This window comes from Phascolarctos cinereus, unplaced genomic scaffold (genome assembly GCF_003287225.1).
Source record: "Phascolarctos cinereus isolate Bilbo 61053 unplaced genomic scaffold, phaCin_HiC Scaffold_726;HRSCAF=1367, whole genome shotgun sequence".
Classification (NCBI taxonomy): Eukaryota; Metazoa; Chordata; class Mammalia; order Diprotodontia; family Phascolarctidae; genus Phascolarctos; species Phascolarctos cinereus.
This window is the reverse complement of record NW_027556098.1, coordinates 216,399,120-216,422,162: the sequence shown is the minus strand read 5'-3', so window position 1 is coordinate 216,422,162 and position 23,043 is coordinate 216,399,120. Positions and strand designations below refer to the sequence as shown.

Sequence of the window (23,043 nt, the reverse complement as noted above, 5' to 3'; positions counted from 1 at the left end):
AAAATGGGAATAATAGCACCCACCTCCCAGGGTCATTGTGACAATAAAGTGCTTTACATATAATATGTCATTTTGTAAATGTTTAAAGCACTGTATGAATATTAATAAATATTAATAATAACAATAAATAATAAAAATAATAATAAATAAATGTTACTATTATTATTATATGAGTATACCTAGTTCCTCTTCCTTCTTTAAAAATATTTTTATATTTACTATTTATATATAAAAATATAATATATTTATATATAACTGTAATATATTTACATAATAATATATGTAATAATATGTTAAAAAATACAACAGTGCTTATCCCAGCATCATGTAGATTCTCCAAAGAAAATCAGTTTATACCAAGATACTTTGGAGAATAACTGCTCCTGCACCCTTGCTCCCAGTTTCATGGCAGCCCAGTGAAGACTTTTCTTCAAATTAGCATGTGGAAAAGCTGGCTTTGGGGTTGTTACTAGTTAAAAGAATGTTCTATGGAGCTGGCTAGAGTGTGGTAGATTCACCAAGTCCACCCTCCTTCTGTCTCCACCCCTTACAACACCCTGGGTTACTTATCTGTCACCTCCCCTCACCCCACACTCTTTCATGGTCTGAAGGACACAAACAGCATTGATTCTTTTCCTTGCTCATCCATTAAAAGGGCAGATATCCTATCTCCTTGAACAATCAAGTTGACTTCTTCCACAAATGTTTGACAGTCTTAATGGTAAATTTTTGCTTATAAAATGTTATAAGAATTTGTGATAGAATGAAAGTTTTCCTTTTTTGTGGTACATTTAGTTACTGAATTTGATGCATGATTTAGTAAGGTGGTACACCTCTTTTTTGTTTGAAACACATAAGGCAACGACAGGTGTTTGTGGTAATATGGCATCTATTATGAGACTTCCCAGTGAGTGACCTCATTGGTTAGTTCCATAGTTGAGGCAAATATATAGGAGTTTAAAGCCAAATTAAATGGGTATTTGAATCTCCAAGGTGAGATGATAAGAATATGAGATTTTTTGTACTGAGTCCAACTTATGATTAAATCTTTTTCTCTTGATAGAGGTACTAGGGACATGATTGTTCTCTGTAATACATCACTCTCAAAATGGTTAGATATAGGTTAGATATAGATATAGGTTATAGGTATAGGTTACCTATAGGATATTCTAGTTTTCTTGAACAAATTCTATTGTGTACCTACCCTCCATTAATTTCTCTAAATCCACTTACAGTTTTTAGCTTGTACTACTTTTGGGGGTGGGAGTGGGGAGGATAATTATTTCGATGACTTTACTGGCCATTGTGTAGAATAGTACCCTTCCCCTCCTCACCCTTTTTCCTCAGATTTACCCCCTCTCAAGCTTCAAGGGATGTCCTTTGGTACGTTCTAGATTTTTGTGAAATTTGTGTTTGCTTAGCGTAAATAGCCCCAGATTACATACACTTTGATCATACATTCCCTCTTAGCCTCTAGCCATACAGATGAATTAATGAGTCGATCTGCAAGCACTTATGAAGTACCTACTGTGCTAGGCACAGTGATGGGAGCTGGGGAAACAAAGACAAAAAAAGAAACAGTCTCTGCCCTCAAGGGGTTTGCATGCTAATAGGGGAAGACAACATGTAAAGATATTATGCAGCCTTACTTGGCTTCTGTTCATTCCCTTGAGGCTTTTCCCCTTTACCTGGAAAGGTAGCTGCCTTTCTCTGAATTATCTCCAGTTCCATCAGGTCTTTCTTATTATCCTTTGAGTCTGGCATTTGGTATTGCAGGTGCAGGTGCACTGTGACTTTGTGCAAAGGGAGTATACCGAAGTGATTTTAATCTTATTTGTAATACTGTCCTTAATACTGCTCAGCATTCTCTGCTAGCCAGAACTTGAGCTCACATATACAAAGAACAGTCTGCAATGTATCCAAGTGTAGTTGGGATTTTTTTTTTATTTAAATGCAGTACTTTGTATTTCTTTATTTGAAGAATCACAGATCCTCTACTATTCTTTGGGGTAAATTAGCCACCCCACTCAAAATAAAAAAAAACAAAGAAACTATTCCATGGCTAGCATTAGGAGGCAGAAAGCTACAGTGAAAAGAACACTTGGTTTGGAATCCAAAGATTAGGTTTTGAATTCCAGCTCTGTCCTTGACTACGTATGTGACCTTGGGCAGGAGACATTTCCTCATCATCAGTAGGGGGTGTTGGACAAGATAATCTCAAAGGCCCCTTCTTGTTCTAAACTAATGATCCTATGAGGACAAATCTTGTTAAATTTTGTTAAAATTCTAGTGAGAAATTTTCAGATCACATTTTGTGTAAAAAGGAGATCTATTCTTCAAAGCACTTATCTCCCTGGAAATGAACTATTTTTTAATCTTTGGAAGATTAAAGTATGGTAGGTTTTCACCATATTTTACGAATTATGTACAGAACCTTGCACTTGTATGATAAGTCTCTCAATCAAATATTTATCAAATGCCTGCAATATGGATATTTATTTTTATCTGTGTGTATTGTATTTGGAGATATGTGCATATGTTAACCTTTTCAGGGGATATTCAGAGATTACCTGCTATTCATGGTAATTCCATAGCATTAAAAAAATTGCAAGTCAATTAGAAAAATGTTTGCAAAGCTATAAAAACTAATACACTTAATAAAAAAAAATTAATACACCCCCTGTATTTAAAAAAAAATTAACTAGTGTATGGCAAGATAGTTGTTATTGTACCGGCCTTAAATGTAGTAATCCACTTATACAGATACTCATTATTTAGTTTTAATGAATCTTCTACTTGGCTTGCTCTCAAAAGGTCAGTTCACAGGCAGTTGGAAAATATTTTATGATGATGTGAATTGTCTGGAGGGTTAGTAAGTGTTAAAGTAGAATTTGGTACATAAATGGTTTTAATGCACCCAAACCCTTCCTGACTTTTTGCTTTGAGGGGCACTCAGCATATAAGCCTTCATCTAGTTCATTTTAATGTTTCCAGGTCACTGATAAATGGATAATGTCAAGATTGTGGAGGGCCTTAAAATGGGGAGCATTCCATTTGGCAGCTCTGACATTTAGGAATTCTTCAGATGGACACAGAAATGCCTACTGTTGGAACAATATGTCAGTGTCTCTAAATTTTGGTTTTGCCTGTCTGTATAGAAATAGTATCAGTTACAAGGAGAGAGCCACATAGCTGTGGAATTTGTGTATGTGTATGTTCATATGTGTGTTTTAATACATAGAACTAGTATTTAATACATAGAACTAGGTATCATGACTGTTTTTAATCCATGATATGGCAGAAAGAGCATTGTCTGGAGTCATTTGACTGAGGTTTAAAATCCCACCCCTATAATGGTTGGCCATCCCTGATCTTGGGCAAATTATTTAACGTCTCTGGTACTCAGTTTTTCATCTGTAAAATTAGGGGGTTAGAAAAAAATAGCTTCTGATGTCTCTTCCATAAAATCCATGATTTTATGATCCCATAAGAACAATTGGGCCTAAAGGTGATTCCTCTTCCCCCCCCAAAACCTCCCTCCCTGTCTCTGATTCATGGTGTAAACTGGGGAAATTACTTTACTTTTCCCAGATTCTTTAAAATGAAGTGGTTGAATTTGTATTATTAGTGCCAATAGTAATAACAGCTAATATTAATGATAACAGTATTATTAAACCTAGCTTACCTGTGAACTGTTCCTCTTTCTGATAAGTTGCCATGTATTGAGTGAATCCAAGCTAAGTTAGAGTAGTCAAAGAAACATAATAGAACAAATCTGCTGTTTGGGGCTAGGGTGGGGGTGGGAACTGCATCCTGAAGTCATATTTAAGTGTTCCTTCAGCCATCCCAATCATGTAATGAGGCAGTCTGGGTTCAAAGCCCATGCCTGATGCTTGTTATCTATTTGACCTTTGGCAGGTCACAGTCTTAAAATTGGACTGCAGTTTTATCAGCTGTAAAATGGGGTTGGACTAGGTGAGCTCTTGAGGGTTCTTCTATCTCTGGTTCTATGATTCTATATTTTAGAGGCTACATAAACAGAAATGATCAAATATTGATTTGTAACATTAATATCTAGCTCAGAATTACTGTGTGTAGGAAACTTGGTAATAGTGGCTTTTCATCATCAAAAGGAGCACACAACAACCAACTTTTAATTCTTTTTAGAAGTCAATTCCATCATCAAAAGACTACTTCGTAACTGTAAAATTTGTAAGGAAATGCAACCAGCGTCTCTGTAGTGTTTTCTTTTGTCTTGTTTTTAATCTTTTTTTTTTAAGACAACTACCTACTACCTACTTGATAGCTTTAGATATTCACCTGCCTGAAGACAGTGGGATAGTTTTACTTTTTGAAGAGAAGTTTGACACCTCCCCCCCCCTTAGCCCTAGAATTCTATGATTTGCTGTAATCATGTTAGCCAAAAACTAATAGAAAATATAGTGCTGTGGAATTTTGGATTGTTCTTGAGCGCCCTCAGGTGGCTTGAGTTGAAATTAATTTATATAAATCATTGGATTTTTAATGTGTAAATAAATTGTTAGTAGAAAATAGGAAAAGGGGCGGGGGGGGATCATGTTTCCACATTGAGTGACAGGTTAGCCACCAGATTTTCCCTCTTGGTAAATGGAAAAATGTTTTTCCACTAAAGTTAAAAAAAAAGGATTTTAAAAGAACTCAAAATATACTCACAGAGGAATATACTTTGAGTTAATAAAAGTATATATATGCTTCATAGTGTCTCTTTGTTTGCTTGTTGAATTTTCCTTAGCAATTGTGGGCACACTTGAAGCTGAAAGTCAGAGGAGGAAATCCGGCTTATCATCAAGAGTTCATTTTCCAAATCAAGCTTCTGAGCCTAAGTCTTCCCATGCCTTGACTCTGAAAGCGCAGAAACAAAAAATGTGCATGGACAGAACACTTTGGCTGCAGGTAAGGGATTAAGAGATGAAGGAGGGAGGGGTAAAGCACTGCATGAATATGATTCTTATTTAATTTAAGAGGGGTTTTATAGTGGTGTGTGCAGATTTTTAAAAGAAAGTAGTATACTTAAATTCAAAATAAACTATTCCTCAGAAATGTGTAAGAATGTTACTGTTTCCATGTATAAGTAGCCTTATTAGGTGGTTATATTTTCCAGGAGAACATCAGAGATAAACTGCGTCCCATTCCCATAACAGCATCAGTGGAAATCCAAGAACCAAGTTCACGGAGGCGAGCAAATTCACTTCCAGAACTTCTTCCAATTTTGAATTCAAATGAACCCAAAACAGTCACCTCAGAGGTAAATTTGCCTGACTCGCCATCATGTCAGAGGTGTTTTCCTCCAGTGCTAAACAATCTAGTAAAATGTCTTCACGGGGGGGGGGGATAATTAGAACATGGTATTAGATTGAGACAATGCTCCTTTGTATAAATTTGTATTGTAAATGCATGTGTTACATGTTCAGTATATATTACATGTTAAACTTAGGCAATTATAATCTAAGGATATAATGATAGGAAAAAAATAATCTATGCTTATACAGTACAAATAAGTGCCTATATTTTTTAGTAATTTGGAAAAATCACCATTTTATTGATCTCTGAGGCAAAAGCCATGTGCATATGTATCTTATCATATGTACATGTTACATATATACATTTACTCTAGCAGCTAATACGTTTATTATTCACTCTGATCTGTAGTAATCTAGAGACTAACAGGAATCATAGGTATTGATGTATACATCATTGTGTTTGTATATGCATGCTCATATACATACATGTACATATACATGCTCACACATACATATATTTCCATGCATATACTCTTGTTTGACATCAGTGAAATGATGATTTCTTTCCTCCCCCTCCCCCAAATTAAGAAGGCATATAGCTAATTATGTGTAGTTTATAGGCTGACATTATTTTTTCTATTGCAATTTTTTCATATTATAACCAGCCTGAGTTTAGTATTTCTATGCAGTATATCATACTTTTCTCCTGTCACAGTGTTCTCATACCAAACACTTTGTCTACCTTTGAAAAGTCATAAAACTGCTCTTGGTTGGTCTGGTTCTTATAACCAAGGGTCAAGTCTTACTCAGAAAGGATCAGCAAGATGAAATGGACAGCAATGAGACCCTCAGTTATAGTATGTTAGAATTGGAGAAAGTTACAGTGTGAATTGTTAGAGATGCTGTACTGGGTTGGGGGGAAGGGGTAGGAATCGGTAGTGTGCTGATTTAGAGAGGAGAAGAATCTCTTATTAATGACTACGCTCCTCTCTTGCTGTCAGTAGGCTAGCTTACGTTCGTGCTACACACAGCCCCTCTGTGATCTCTGCTGGTCTTGGTGGATTGCTGGAGGCCACTCTCTAAGAGTGAATAGTAAAAGGTGTAAGATTTTTTGAAACTGGAGTCAGGTTAAATCTAAACTTTATAAAATGCCACAGTGTATAACACTGGCTCATAAACTCCTTGGACTGTTATTGAAATGGATGTTTTTGTCATCGTTACAAGCTCTTTCTAGTACATTTCTCTGGCAAAAGCCTCAGTGTAGCATCGTGAAACAAAGAAGAAGAAGAAGAAGACATTTTTGTGGTTGTTGTTCAGTTGTTTCAGTCGTGTCTGACTCTTCCTAACCCCATTTGGGGTTTTCTTGGCAGAGGTACTGGATCAGTTTGCCATTTCCTTCTCCAGCTCATTTTATAGATGGGGAAACTGAGGCAAACAGGGTGAAGTGACTTGCCCAGGGTCACACAGCTAGTAAGTGTCCGAGGCCAGATGTGAACTCAGGAAGATGAGTCTTCCTGACCCCAGACCCGGCACTGTATCCACTGTGCCATAAGACAACTTTAGCCATGATTTATTCTTATGTGATTGATTGGGAAAAAGTTGTTAAAATGTTATTTACTACATCCTTTCAGAGCCAAATGGGAATTGGATATGTCACAAAGGGCTTGTATGCTTTGGGTTTCTCCAAAGGTGGCAGTTGTCATGCCAGAATGTGGACATTATAGAAAAAGTTATTGATTTACTTAGCCTTCTGTCTATATTTTCCTGATTGATGTTAACTTACATTCATTTCTGGTTTCTCTCTAGGTCCAGTTCTTAAAAGAGGGATGCGGAAATGATAACATCTGTAATAGCAATCTGAAATTAGAGTACAGATTTTGTACGCGAGATGGCAACCAAGACAAATTTTCTTATTTACCAATGTAAGAATCTCTTTTGTAGCATTAGCATAAACTGTTATCATTTGACAAGGGCCGTTTGATGAGGAAGGATTTCAGGTGTCTTGAGAATGATTCTGTTGTCTCTCTGTCTTTTTATAGTCACAATGGCATACCAGAGCTTGTTCTCAAAGACCAGAAGGATATTGCTTTAGAAATAACAGTGACAAATAGCCCTTCCAATCCCAGGAATCCTACCAAAGATGGAGATGATGCCCATGAAGCCAAACTTATTGCAACTTTTCCTGATACCTTAACTTATTCTGCATACAGAGAGCTGAGGGCTTATCCTGTGAGTGTCCTTAAAGAAACACAAAAAAGGAGGAAGAGAATGGGTGTGTTCATTTCATATGCACACATAAATCTTTAGCATTTGATATTTTGACCTAACTTTTTTTTTCTTTCATAGGAAAAACAATTGAGTTGTGCAGCCAACGTAAATGGTTCCCAAGTAGATTGTGAACTTGGAAATCCCTTTAAGAGAAATTCCAGTGTGGGTGCTAACTTTTTTTCATTTTATTACTTGAAAATGTTGTTCAGATTTTGATAGATTGGATTCATGTTAATTGGCATACACTTGTATTTCTCTTTTTTAGGTTACTTTTTATTTGATTTTAAGTACAACAGAAGTCACCTTTGATACCACAGACCTGGACGTGAATCTGAAGTTAGAAACGTAAGAGTTCTTTTTCCTCAGTCTCTTCATTTAGCCTTGTACCATGAATGTGTAGGTCTCTATGGATTGCCTCTGATCTGACTCATGAGAGAAGTGTAATTGTAATGAAAAAACTGTTAAAATAAAACCCCATTGTTTCCTTTTCACTTCAGAACAAGCAATCAAGATAATTTGGCTTCAATTACAGCTAAAGCTAAAGTGGTTATTGAACTGCTTTTGTCGGTCTCTGGGTAAGTGTTTGTATTTAGCATAACAAATCAATGTTTGAAAGAACCGTTTACAGTCTTTACTGAAACCCAGTGTTTTTTAATTTAACAGAGTTGCTAAACCTTCCCAGGTGTACTTTGGAGGTACTGTTGTTGGTGAGAGAGCTATGAAATCTGAAGATGAAATTGGAAACTTAATAGAATATGAATTCAGGGTGAGTTGGAGCAAATGTGTGTAAGATATGGTGTTCATATAAATCATTTCAGTTTTTTACTTGTCTCCCCATTATCTACCAAATAAACTCCAGACTAGCATTTGAGGGCCCCCACAGTCGGACCTTTCCATCTTTATTTTACATTGTGCATATCATATGTTCTACACAGCCAGGGGGTGCAGCACAAGACCTGGGCTCAGGAAAACCTGAGTTCAAATCCAACCTCTAACATTTTATGTTCTCTGTTTGCCTCAATTTCCTGAATTGCAAAATGGGGATTATAATAGACTTACCTCACAGAGTTGGTATGAGGATCAGACAAGATAATATTCGTAAAGCACTTAGCACAGTGTTTGGCACAGGGCAGGCACTATATAAATTTGTTGTTCATTGTTATTCAGTGTTTCAATCATGTCTGACTCTTTGTGACTCCAATTTGGAGTTTTCTTGGCAAAGATATTGGAGTGATTTGCCATTTTCTTCTCCAGCTCAATCTACAGTTGAGGAACTAAGGCAACTTGGCACCTTGTAATTTTTTGTACTGATGAAAATCTGAAAAATATATGTATTTTTTGGTTTTTGGAAGGTAATATCTCTGTTTCTCTCAACAGGTTTACCTTCTTATTTTTGTTTTACTTAAGGAATGTGAAACTGGGTTTATATTTTGTAAAACATACTGACCACAGTGGGAAAGGAGGCTTGGAGGTGTGTTGAACAGCAACATTGAAGTGATGAAAAATTCCCTGGGGACTAGCTACACAGCAGATGATTAAATTGTCTGAATATCTGCTTGACTTTATCCATATGACATTGAATCTTGCTGTAAAGTCACACATAGATTTCCCTTTCCTGTGACTAAAAATACTGAGCTCAGAAATATAGCAATTACATATAGTAAAAGCCTGCTATGACATGCCTTGTCTGTCATAGAGGTGTCATTCCTGACCCATGAGAGCAGCAACATGAGGAGATTCCAATGGGTATCTTTACATTTGAAGTTAATGGTGATGACCTGATTACATAGACATGGATCAGGAGACCAGTGTGCTTTGCCCTTGTCCTCTGCATGAGCAAACATGGCCCCAGAATCTGTGATTCCAACGCCTCTCTGTGCTCTCATTCAATTTTTGCATCAAATACTCTTGACATTTTTCCAGCTGCTTATGAGTGGTAACTGCTGCTGTAAATTTGCATTAAGAGAATTTACTTTGAGATAACATATGCATTATTATTTCCCAACAGGTAATTAATTTAGGTAAACCTCTTAAAAATCTTGGCACAGCATCTCTAAACATTCAGTGGCCCAAAGAAATTAGCAATGGCAAATGGCTGCTTTATTTGATGAAAATAGAATCCAAAGGGTTGGAACAAATAAACTGTGAGCCACAAGATGAAATTAACTCTCTGGGACTAAAGGTATGTTAATAAGGGTTTAGTTAGCTTATAACTTACCTAATGTCATTATGTTAGTGAAATGGGAGAGGATTGCTTTGATACATTAACCAAACTTTGTTGAGGAAATCAACGTAAGTTACCAAGGAAGAGTGAGAAATTTTCAGATTAAATGCCCAATTCCAAAGGCTAGAGCTGCCTTTACTTAGGACTCAATCCAGGAAATGAAAACTTCTGAATGTGATGGCCAATAATAGGATAAAATCTTTTGAGAGCTGAGAAGAGTTGGGAGGCATAATAGTATGGTTGGTGTGGTATTGTGGTACGGTGAAAATAGAGCTGGACTTATAGACAGAAGAGTCCTGGGTTCTAATCTCGCCTTTTGACACTTAATGGCTGTGTGACCATGAGCAAGTCAGTCTTCTTCTTAAGCCTCCGTTTCTTCATTTGTAACATGAGACAGTGCTATTGGCAATCTTTACCTTACAGGGTTATTATGAAGATCACAGAAAACCTTTTGCAAATCTTAAGTGTGTTACAGGAATGTCAGTAATTATAATGAATAATTCTTCAGTCATGCTAGAGACTTGGACAGGCAGTTTCAATTCTGCTTTACCTCACTATATCAGCCAGAGGTGTTTTGTAGAACATTTATTGGCCATTGAAAATGTCCTTTAGAATAAAACACAGGCGTAAGGGCTTCTTGTTGTTGTTGTTGTTGTTGTTGTTGTTGTGGACCAGTAAGAAGGTAGCATGATGTGATAGAGAGTTGGCCTTAGTGTCTCTAATCCTGCCTCTGAAATGTACTCTCTTGTGTAACCCATAACATCTCAGTGCCCCTGGGCATCTGTCTGAAAGACTCTCAAGCTTCCAAGTAGGTGCTAATCTACATTAATAGAAGAAATGTTCTCCCTGCGAGTTCCTGACACAAATGTAGTGATGGGCTGTTTATGCCCTAGCTAATTGTCTGGGGATCCTGTTCTTTCAGCATGTATTTATGTAAGCCAGGGATGATCTGCCTACTCTGAAAAATCATTAAATGTCAAAAAGTTTAGATGATGAAAACTTCTACTGATTTTGTACATAAAATTGTGGAGAAGGAATCTGTTTGTGACTGTAATATGAAAATGTAGATTTGGAGTCATTTTGGGAGGGATGATAAGTAAAGGTCCACTTTGTATGGGGAAAAAAGGAAAGGCAGAACCATTTGACCATTTGAGATCTTCCTGGTGACAATTCTTCTCCTTCTCCTTCAGGAATCTCCTCACAACTCTAGAAAGAAACGAGAAATTGCAGAGAAACAGACAGATGATGGCAGAAAATTTTCTTTATTTGCAGAAAGAAAATATCAGACACTTGTAAGTGTTCTTTAAGAGATTTGGCAGATTATTAGCATTCTTTGGTACATCACATTTCAGTTTTTCGATTTTAATTTCTTTCTAGAACTGTAGCACAAATGTTAACTGTGTGAACATAAAATGTCCCCTACACGGTTTGGACAGTAAAGCTTCTGTTATATTACGGTCAAGACTGTGGAACGGTACATTCCTAGAGGTATGGCCTCACAATGGGACATTTGTTTGGAGATGTTTGCTTTGTTACAGAGATCAGTCGTTTCTTTGACGTGTGTACTATCTTTTTCCCAAAATAGGAATATTCCAAGCTGAACTACTTAGATATTCTTCTTCAGGCTTCCATTAATGTTACTGCTGTTGCAGAGAATATTAAGGTTCCAAATGCAGGCACTCAAGTGAGTAGTTTCAGAATCATTTTGATCTTTTTCTGGGCTAGTTGGTAAATAAAACTCTAATTGTCAGGTTTTTTTTTGTTTGTACCCTCTTGTGTCTCATCATTCCACTCTTCATTCTTCCTTATAAGTCCCCCCATTCCTTTAAAGAGGCATATGCATTTTGATAGACTTTTAGAGTTAGAATGAAACCTAGAAATCATCCGTCCTTGCACATATTAATTTATCAAAAGTATTTGTAAAATGAGTTATAGAATAATTGAATTTTAGAGTTTGGAGAAATTGCAAGGATTATCTAAGTCAGGTAATCTTAACATTTTTTATGGGTCATGGACCCCTTCTCAGAATAAAGGTTTTAAATGCATCAAACTCAGGACTATAAAGGAAACCAGTTACATTGAAATACTGTTGTACTGAGTTCATAGACTTCAAGTTAAATGCCCCTGATCTAGGCCAATCCTCTCATTTTTTTTTAAGATGATAGATCCATAAACTCATAAATGTGGGCATTACCTCAGCTAGTGAATTTTGCAAACCATCTTTTCTTCCTCATCTTATGTGATTCTTGTCCATTTTCTTCCATAGAACCTCCAACCTAGAAGCCTTCTCTGGGTCTTTTAATATTTTACGGATATCAGTATAACAGACTGCCTATCTGTTAACTCTTCCAATCTATACATAACTGGCCTGACTTCTTTTCCAGTAAACAGGTCTTCAGTGACTCCTTTAAACCAAAATAATCCTGGCTTCTAGTCCTCTTGAGTGAAAGTTATCATTGTACTCTATAGCTTAGTTCTAGGTTAATACTCTGTAACTCACTTAGAATCACCATATATCTTTCTTTTGCCTTTTGGGTAACCAAAGGGAGCATCGATAGGGCTTCATAATTTCCCAAATGAAGTATAGTCTTCTATCCTACACTTGTTCAATTTTGCACCCCATGACCATGCCTATTCTATGTTTGTTTAAGGTACTTGCAACTGATTGACTCAGTGGGCTGCCAAATCAATAGTATGCTCTAATCTGGCCAGTAAGCATATTTATTCTTCATCTACTTGGCTTTACCTGTGTGATTATTGGGCTAGTCTCCTTTGAGAAGTAAAATATCTCATTGAAGAGGACCTGTAGTATTTGAGGGATTGATGCAATCAGCACAATTCCAAACATGAACATTGAGAGAACCTCAATATCTCTGGGTAATCCCTCTTCCATTTTGACTCCACACAGGACATTCCCCCAAAATGTGGCTAACCTTTGGCAAGCATATGTCTCTCTGTTTTATGTCTTACTTACTATTAATCATCAGACAATCATTGATTGAAGTTATAACTATGGTTTCATCTTTCAGGAAAGTCTTGCATGATCTTAACATTTGCATGATAGAAACTTTGGAGAAGAATCTTAAAAGCTACATTTTACTCTATAGAGCCAAATGCTCTCTCGTGATCAATTTACAATAAACACAAAAGTAGCATGTCTTCACAAAACAGTTGAGTCAAGTGGGACTGTGACAATGTATTTGCTGTAGAAAATTGTATTTGAATGCCTCCTGTTATAGGGAGCTTACTACCCCACAAGGAATCTTATTCCATTGTATAATGGCTTTAATTATTACAAAATTCTTCCTTATGTTGAGTGTAAGTTGGTCTCTTTGTAACTTTTGACCAGGAATGTACTAGAGTCAACTTGTGTAGGCTTTCAAAAGCTGATTATTAAATTTTCATTGTGAGTATTTATACTTTAGAAATCAGCAAATGCTACAAATCAGGGCTTGATTTATTATTTTGTTGATTTGTTTTAGATTTAAGAAGGTGATAAAGAAAGTGCCAGTAATGCAGATTACACTTAAAATGGTATTATGTGTTTTCAGAGAGCTGGTTGTTAAATATTTATTAGCACAACATTGCTTCTATCCGTCAGTAATTCTTCTGCCTTCTGCTATATGCTATAGAACAGAGGTCCTAACTTTTTGTGTGTCATCTATCCCTTTAGCAGTCAGATGAAGTCTTTGGACCCTTTCTCAGAATAATATTTTTAAATGTATGAAACAAGGGCAGCTAGCTAGGTGGTGCAGTGGATAGAGCACTGGCCCTGAAGTCAGGAGGACCTGAGTTCAAATATGGCCTCAGACCAAACACTTGACACTTACTAGTTGTGTGACCATAGGCCACTCACTTAACCCCAATTGCCTAAAAGTAAAAAATAAAATTAAAATAAATGTATGAAACAAAATCCTTAGGATTATAAAGGAAACCAATTATACTGAAGTAATTATCCAAATATGAAAAGTTTCCAAGTTCATAGACTCCCTGGACTCTCTCTATAGACCAAGGGGACCAAGGACTTCAGGTTAAGAACCTCTACTCTGGAGTAATACAAAACATATTTACTTCATTCATACAAATACTTGAAAACTGACGAGATCTCCTTTTTCTCAAAGCTAAATATTCTTAATATTATTACTGATCAGTAATTCAGTTCAATAAACATTTATTTAAAACTTGCTGTGAATAGGCCATTAATGGAGATAGGGTGGGAGGAAATATAAGGTGTAGTTAGCCCTCATTGGGACATTGTCATAAGAGAAGACAAACCTACCAAACGATGCAAAGTGTCACGTGAGGGACAAAGGGGGAAAGGTCATCCTGATGGGGGCTTCAAGGAAGGCTTCATGGATGAGAGAACATTTGAATTTGGGCTTTAAAGGATGGTCAGCAGGTTACCAGGTGAAGGCAGTAAGGAGGATATTGCTGGTGTAGGGAGCAGTATTGAATAAGCAAAGAGTTAGGAAGTATGCAGGTTACTTTTATTGACCAGATCTGAGATTTTCTCAGTGCTGGGAGTCCCTAGGGAGGAACTTCTTTGACCAGGGCATATCACAACTTATAGTCTTAGAGTTTCCTGGACCATTGAGAGGTGAAATGAATTTTCCAGAATCACATAGCCAATATGTGGTGGATGAGGGACTTGAATGTGGAGGGGTCCTCCTGACTCCCTCCACCAAGCTGCTTCTGTCCAAAGAAAAATATTTATGCATGCCAACATCCCTCCTGCCTTCCTTGCCCTCCACCAGCCTTGGTGGTGTTCACTGGCACCTCTAAAGTATTTGGGAATGCTTATTGTCCATACACATTCTTTATATCCTAATTTAACAGTTCTTTCCCTTACTGTACTTTTAATTGGGAAAAAAAGAGCTTGATCATTGTAGACTGGTAGCCCTTTTAAGTCTGCCTAGCGTGAAAAAAGCAGGATTGGAGAAGGAAGCAAGTGTGTAATGTATTACACAGTTATTAATAGAGGGAAAAAATTTCCATTTAAAATTAAGTATATTTCATAGATGGCCTTAGCTAAACTGCCTTTGATGGCAAAATCTGTGCTAGAATTGGTCTGTCAAACTGTCGCTCTTTGCATTCCTTCACACCGTGTCGACTCGTCCTCACGTGATTTCTTGTCTCACAGGTCCGTGTCACAGTATTCCCTTCAAAGACAGTCGCGCAGTATTCTGGAGTGCCATGGTGGGTCATCCTTGTGGCTATTCTTGCTGGAATTCTGATGCTTGCTCTATTAGTATTCTTACTATGGAAGGTGGGTTTTATTTGGCATTTTATTTCATGTTTTTAAAATGACTGGTTTTTAGAAGAGTGAGGCCAGCATGTTATAATTATCTGAATATTATGGAAAGTTTTGATGTGTGAAGTTCAGCCACCTTAATGTACCGCCATAGAACGCATAACTAAGTATGTTTTAGCAATACTAGATTCGTCTTTCTGTTGCTTGAGGCTGGCGTGCTCTTCATTTGGGATCACACAGATCCTTAATTGCTGGCTACTGTAGTGTTGGCAAGCTTTGGCCACACCCTTCCCCCAACCCCCCCCCCCCGGTGAAATGACCATGTAAGGTGAGCAAAACTTGGAATCAATATGAAAAAAATACCACCCATACTTTCTATTCTAAACATAATAGAAGCCTATATGGAAAAATTTCATTTCTTTTTAACTGTAAAAATACCTTCCCCTCTTCCCTTTCTGAAATCACTTTACCATGTTAAAAAACATTTCCTCCACACAGCTTGTACTCATCCTCATATGATTTCCTATATGTATGCTATGTGAGGATTTATATGTTATGTATACATATCATATATCTCATATGAGAATTATGTATATATGTATACATATTTCCTACATGTATCCTTTATGAGGATTCTTCCTGTATGTATCCTGTTCCTAGAGGTTACAAAATATAGACACTATTTTGCGGCGTAAGTTTTTAGTATGACTGGTAATGTACAATTCCCTCATCTCATATTACAATTTTTGTTGTTGTTGTTTAGTCATTTTCAGTCGTGTTCGATTCTTCATGACCCCATTTTGGGGTTTTCTTGGCAAATATACTAGAGTGATTTGCCATTTCCTTCTCCAGCTCATTTTACAGATGAGGAAACTGAGGCCAACAGAGTTAAGTGACTTGTCCAGGGTCACATAGCTAGTAAGTGTTTGAAGCCAGATTTGAACTCAGATCTCTCAGACTTCTGTGCTTTAGCCCCTGTATTATCTAGATACCCTCTTTATGATAGTTACAAATAAATTAAAGAAATTACAAATAGAGTTCAGAGTATAATGGGCTATACAGAATACTGTTACCCCTCTCCGCATTCTCCAGTTCCTGCCAAGCTTATGTTGTTTCTCCCAAAGTGAAGTCATTCTTTAGACCTCTCCCAGAGTTCTTGTTATCCCAAGAACTTTTGATTCACAGTGAATCTTAGAGCCTGACCTCCATTAGCTCAATGTGGACCTTCTACTGCTCAAGCATCAAATTTATGCAATTGTGTTTTTCATAGTCTGGGACAATCTAACCAACCCATGCCAAAATAAAAATTAAGAAAAATGAAGTCAAGAAAAAAGTGTTTTGGTGTTAGGGAGTGCCTAAGGATAGCCTTGCTAACAGCTTTTCATTTAAAAATTGATGTCATGGAAAGGCACTTAAAAGATGTGACTTCTAGCCCCAGCACTCCCATCAGCTGGCTGTGTTGTTTTGGCTAACATAATCTCTCTTTGCCTCAGTTTTCTTATTTGAAATACGATGAAGTTTGATTGTTTAATTTTTAAGGTCCGTTCCAGATCCAGCATTCTATAACTCAGGGTTTTTTTAAGTCTTTGTACAGAATATACATGTGACTAAGACTTATTATTTTATGGTTACTCTCATCATACCAAGGCTTTGATTTTTCCTCCATTTGGGGGATCCAGACCTGTAAATTCTTGGTGTGGGGAACACCAATGCAGATCAATAACTTAATATCAGAGAATTGCCTGGAGCATCAGAAGGTTAAGTGACTTGCCCATGATCACAGAACTATATGTCATAATCAGGACTTCCTGACTGGAGTGGTGTTCTGTCCACTAAGCTAGTGGTGTCAAACTCAAATACAAAAGGATTGGATCTGCATATTGACTACTTAGAAAACCACAAATTATCATTATCTGTGTTGTTTTTTTAATGTATTTTGTCAAGCATTCCCCAATTACATTTTAATATGATTTGGGCTTTGCTCTCAAGAATTTGACACTTCTTCTTTAGATCACACTGTCTCTTGATTAGCATGGATAATTGGGAGATCATTACGTGGTTTCACAAACAAGCATACATTTCCCAACATCAACTAGGTATATATTTTCCTTCATAACATTTGTCAGCATAAGAAGCTGAATTCGCCAAAGGTCACAGATCCATCAGGCCAAGCTATATTTCAAAGTATAATTTCAAGGCCTTATGAACTGAGTATAAGTAAATAGACCAAGTTCTCCAGTTATATGAAGGAAATTACAGTGGAAAGTGGGATAATGCTTTTATACTCATTTAGAGTGACCTAACCTAATTCACTTAAGTTTCTACCATTTGAGGGTTTCATGTTCAGCCGGAATTTGTGAAAATGACAGCAATCATTCTTTCACTGTGGTGTCTTCGAATTTGTATTGTAATTTGCTCCACAAATCCCTAGGCCTCAAATAGATGGTATTTGTGCTGCAGAATTTATTGTGAAAGGAGGAAAAAAAAAAACTTCTCAGAAGCTCTTTTCCTAGGATTTGTGCAAAGTCTCACTTCGGAGAATTCATTTCCTAACTACTGTCTGAACAAACAGCATAGGTCAGCCTTTTGACCTTCTGCAAAAGGGCACAACGCACCTTCTAGATGAAACTAAAGCCTCAGGTTGGCATGTTTAAGCCGTCCGTTTGGAAAAAATGCATGCCTTGACATTTTTCTTCTGAATAAATGAAATCCATTCCCCTTTGATACGTTAACCCATATTTGTTCCTTAGTTGTTGGAATAGTAAAAGGAAAATCTGCAGGAGAGGCAATATGTCCTGGAGGGATAAGGTTGAATGTTACCCCAAATATTTAGTGCTGTCTTACCTACTGGCTGCTGAAGTTGGTGTCTTTGAAGTTGGGCTAGAGAAGTAACGGATCAAGCTCTGAGTTTTCTTTTGTTTGGCTGTTGTACATCAATCTGTGAAATTGACTAAGTACCTTGCTTCCTTATAGTGTGGTTTCTTCAAGAGAAATAAGAAAGATCATTATGATGCCACATATCACAAGGCTGAGATCCATGCTCAGCCATCTGATAAAGAGAGGCTTACTTCTGATGCATAGTATTGAGCTACTTCTGTAATTGGTAATTGATCAATGTTTTTTCATTGCTAGCTGTGGGACCTGCTGTGGTTGTGGTGGCTAATGTTAAGGGAAAGAGCTTGCTGCATTAGTTCTATTAACAGATGAGTTTCCATGTTATCTCCATGTGCTTGCTTGCTTTTGTTTATTTTCATTATTTGCATTTGAATGCTCACGCGCTTTTTTTTCAAGAAAGTATAAGAAAAACCCTTCAGCTACAAATATGATTTCCCCTCCTTCCCATCCGTTCCAATACAACCTAAAACAGTAGCAAAAATTTGAATCCTTATATACTCTTAAACAAAGAATATCCCAAATTTCTATAATCACGTGTAGCTTGCTATGTGTGTGTGTGTGTATGTATGCCTGTGTGCATGTATGAACACACACATACATACATATACACTCACTACTGGATAGTGAGCAAAATTGGAGATTCTAACACATATAAGAAATTGCTACTGATTTTTTTTTTGTTAGTCATGAAATTGCCTATAACTAGAAGTGACGTTGGCTGCTTTATTAACCTTTGTTGCATGCTGAAAACATGTTATTTCTCTTGATGAAAAGGGTTTTTCATCATTTTAATTTTACCTGATTTTTTCATCATTATCATTTTAATCTACTTACATTAAATGGAGGGGGGAATTGATAGTTTGGAATAATTTTGTTGTTCAGAAATGTGCTGCTAAGATCAAGAGATACAGCCTTGCTTTGCTGCAAACACAAGACAGGCCAAAGCCCATTTCAGCACATTGTGACCTAAGCTCTATGCACTAGTGGAGTAATAACAAATACAAAGAAATTTCAGTTCAACAAAATAAACCCTAACCTCCGTATTTCAGAGGTTTCACTTAAGTTTTTAGATTTCCTGTTACTTTTCTTATTTGTGAACCCATGGGAGAAGTTGAGTGTTTCCCTTTCTTGGTGGTTTTTTTTTTTTGACATCTTGGTAAGCAGGGAAAGGAGGACATTTTCCCAACTTCCTATTCCTTTCCATGGCTGTTTAGGACCCCACTCAGATTTCACTGGCAAAGTACTTCTCTCTCATGCCATTGAATGTTCATGAAATACTTAAATTCATTAAATTGCTTAAATGGGGTAACAGCTGTGTTTTATGCTAGGTAGATACTATTGTGATCTGATCTGGGATTATTATTCATGAAAAAATGTGATCAACATAGAAGTAGCCTTGAGATGAAAGCTGTCATGCCATTTTTTTTCCTATTGCCATATTAATACTTATGCATTTTTACCATGGTATTTTAATAATACTGTAATACCATTCAACATAAGCATTCTGTTCCCATAGGTAGTTGCATAATAAACAATCTAATCTTTCATTCTAAAATATCCTTATCATCCATCATCTAGCTGCATTTCTAAATTGGAATACTCTTCTTTTACTACCACACTGCATTCCAAACAGTTTTTGATTCTGAAATAACCTAGAAAATTTATTCAGATTGCATTGTCTTTCAACAGAGCAAGGTAGATACAGCTAAAGTACTTAATTCACATTGTACTTTCAATGGAAAAGGCATCTTGTATTTTCCAAGAAAAAAGAGGAGCTATTTCAATGCGTTGAGTCACACAGCAGCTCAAACAAACAAAAGGCAGTATATAATTCAGCTTAATGCTAGCACACAGTGACTTCATTACTTGTAAAGAAAAGAGATTAACTTGTAGACAGGTCAACAAGTCCCATACAATTGAGATGACATATAGCTCCCAGGAGATATGATATGAGCAATGAAGCTTTAAACAGGAGGCATAGGTAAGGTTTTTAAATATGCCAGTTACACCATACTGGTATATTCAAATACCATCTTGCAAAATGTTTGTGATTTAACATCAATTTATTTTGGTAAGGAAACATTTTCTCTTTTTTTTTTCCTCAGGCTTGATTTAGCTCCTCATCTATTTCCAAAATGTCCTTTATGCTGAAATGACTCCCCTAGTGTGATTTTAAAATGAGCTATAATTCAAATATAATATTGTGATTATTTGTTAAATTGTAGAAGCATTTTCCCAGTGACTCCTAAATTGTTAGAACAGAGATGGGTTTCACTGTCGTAAAAAAAAGAAAAAGAAATTTAATCTAAAGCCAACAGGTGAAAATGCACTTGGCCTTTAGTTGCATAAGCTCTTCTACTGTATTGTTACTCCATTATTCTCCCCTTCTCCAACCTCAGCCATTTTTCTTTTCAGACATATGTGTTCCTTTCTTAAGGAAAATTATTTCTTTTCTCCAAAATGTGGGCATTACTTTAAAAGGGAAAAAAAAAAGCTTAGCTATTCCTGCTTAGTACTTTTTTTTTGCATTTTATAACTGAATTTTTTTTTTGTTCCCCTTTTCTGCTTCTTCTCTAGTGTGGATTCTTTAAGCGCTCCAGGTACGATGACAGTGTTCCCCGATACCATGCTGTAAGAATCCGGAAGGAGGAACGACAGATCAGAGATGAGAAATATAATGATGGCCTGGAAAAAAAACAGTGGATCACAAAATGGAATGAAGATGAAAGCTACTCCTAGGGGGAAAAAACAGCACACTCTCCAGACTGTTCTCTTGTTTTCCAACTCAGAAATTTAAATGGATTTTAAAAGTTCCTTCAGTAACTGAGGATTGGTTTCAGACTTACTACAGACAGTATGGACCTACAGTTTTAAACTGTGGATATTGTTACGTATCCCAAGGCTTTTATTTTGCACAGCTAAATTTGAGATGGATGGAACTGATTTTTTTTAAACTGCCTTAATTTAAATTTCCAGATTGCCTTTCATTTTGGTGTGGCTGACCCATGATGAGAAAGGGTATGCTGAGTTGTACCTCCTGTGAAATCTTCCCATTGGTATATTAGAAAAAAAGCCACCATTATCAGTCATGCTGATATCTACTGGCATGTAGTAAGTTTCATAATTCTAGCATTACCTTTGCAAACATTTCTTCCACTAGAATTGGAGAACTTTAAATCGACAGTGTTAGTTTAAGCTAAAGTACTGTCTTCAAGTAAATGTGCAATAGAAGGTGATGCTGCCATCCCACCATCTTGTTTTTAACCTCAGATTTGTGTGAATACTGCTCACACCAAAATATACAGGTTATCATCTTCTCTTTTGACTAACACACACACACACACACACAACAGGCTTGAATACTAGTTATATTTTTTGTATATATTTTAGCCCTGGTATTTATTTTTCTCATAAATCATTTTGCCTTTAACTAACACATAGGCCAAAGACTATCCAATTTACCTTTCTTTGATTGGTTTAGGTGTTCAGAGTCAGCACATAGGTGGTTAGTGGTTTTGACCTAAATCTTTCACTGCAAAAAGAAAATAATAATTCTTTATAAATATACCAGAGATATTTTTTTAATAACTTAAAACTTAGCTATATATTGTAGCGTCTTCCCCTCTTCTCTCTTCACATCCTTATTCTTCCTAAACTCCATCTAGATCTGGGTTTGGCTAAGAGATAGGATTTAACGCTAAGATTATTTTGTCCTTACTGAACAGTCAGGATCCTTTTTTTGGGGAAGGGGTGCATTTTGTTTGCCCTCCAGCAACTATTTTGAGAACATCACACACATGCTTTAAGGAAATCTTGGAGGAAATGGACTTGTTTGTCCCCATCCCTCACTTCTCCAGATGCTTTCTATTAATAGCACTTGGAAAAAGGCTAGGTGCATATGGTGGATCTGAACTGATCCAATTTGAGACTACTGAAAGACGCTCTAATGTCAAAACAGTGATTTTATTTTTCAGACATGATAGCATGACTTTTAATTTTTTGGTTACTATTAGAGCCATCAAAAAAGTACATTGATGTTTTTTCTCCAACCTATGTTCCCTGAATGACTTTGTGATATTGAAATAAGAACGTTACAATACCTTCGAACTGCTTATCGCCTTCTACTGACATAATAAGGCAATCGCTGTACTATATACATTGATTATATCTTGAATAGAAACAGGCATCACAAAACAGTTTACCTAACTGTCAAATTCCAAAATGTTAAGTTTATGAGGGGGGAAAGGAGGAAGGTGCTAATTAGTTTGAAACTAGTATAAGAAATTTCCTGAAGTACAAAATACTGTTATGTGTGCTTTCATCAGTTTGGGCTATTTTTTTTTCCTTTTCAGGAACTATATGCCCTTAAAATTCTTATGTATTTCAAAAGTCTTCATTCATAGAGACATTTACACAAATTGTATTTTGTTTACAATTTTAGTCTCAAAAAACAAGGTATCATCAGTGTTTAAAAATTCAGTTTCTTGCCTGGATAACTCAAGATCCCAATGTACTGGCTTTATAAGCTACTAAGAGGCTGCTTATGTTGGCAGTGTTCGTAGGCCTTTGTTATAAAAAGTGAATGTCCTGAAGTCAGTGTAGTTTTCAACAACACGAAAAGCAAGAATGTTGTTGCAGTGTTAAATTTAGAATTAAAAATGTCATCTCAAGTCAAGTCACTGGTCTGTTTGCATTTGATAAATTTTTATACTAACTAACGTTGTGAAATCATTCCATGATAAGAACGTACCTGTGGATATTTGTATGAAAGTGTGAAATAAAATTTTTTTATGAAAGTGCTTATTGCTTAGTCATTGTCATGAGGTCAACTTTAGTACTGTAATATAGCAGACATTTGTGAGAGAGTCTTAATTGCCAGACTTTCTGTCTTCACAAAAGCTGTTATGTCTAGGTCTTACATAAGATTTATGAAATTGTGTGTTATTTAATTACTTTTAAAGCACAAAATATCTGAAAATTGTCCAAATATGATTTTGACTAGTGTTTGATATAAATGAGTATTAAACAAATACCTAAAGAAAAGGTGATATAAAATCTGTAATTAAGAAAATTTGGACAGTTTAAACAACTTTTAAACATTTTACAATGGTATACCCATTTTATGT

At 36.3% G+C, this 23,043-nt stretch overlaps 1 protein-coding gene across 2 annotated transcripts in view; it reads left to right on the top strand.

Moving 5' to 3' along the window:
- ITGA6 (integrin subunit alpha 6) overlaps positions 1-22,716 on the top strand; it is a 105,434-nt gene extending 82,718 nt beyond the window's left edge. Inside the window, exons 12-26 of one of the 2 annotated variants that reach the window (XM_020990971.2) lie at positions 4,772-4,932; positions 5,141-5,284; positions 7,086-7,201; positions 7,319-7,508; positions 7,626-7,709; positions 7,813-7,892; positions 8,045-8,122; positions 8,211-8,313; positions 9,556-9,729; positions 10,962-11,063; positions 11,149-11,259; positions 11,357-11,455; positions 14,912-15,037; positions 17,996-18,125; positions 20,495-20,581. In XM_020990971.2, the coding sequence (XP_020846630.1) occupies positions 4,772-4,932; positions 5,141-5,284; positions 7,086-7,201; positions 7,319-7,508; positions 7,626-7,709; positions 7,813-7,892; positions 8,045-8,122; positions 8,211-8,313; positions 9,556-9,729; positions 10,962-11,063; positions 11,149-11,259; positions 11,357-11,455; positions 14,912-15,037; positions 17,996-18,103 (1,676 nt within the window). In that variant the 3' untranslated portion in view covers positions 18,104-18,125; positions 20,495-20,581. Of the gene's footprint in view, positions 1-4,771; positions 4,933-5,140; positions 5,285-7,085; positions 7,202-7,318; positions 7,509-7,625; positions 7,710-7,812; positions 7,893-8,044; positions 8,123-8,210; positions 8,314-9,555; positions 9,730-10,961; positions 11,064-11,148; positions 11,260-11,356; positions 11,456-14,911; positions 15,038-17,995; positions 18,126-20,494 lie in introns of both variants that reach the window. The other variant, XM_020990970.2, reaches the window with a different exon arrangement.
- The last annotated feature ends 327 nt before the right edge of the window (positions 22,717-23,043 follow it).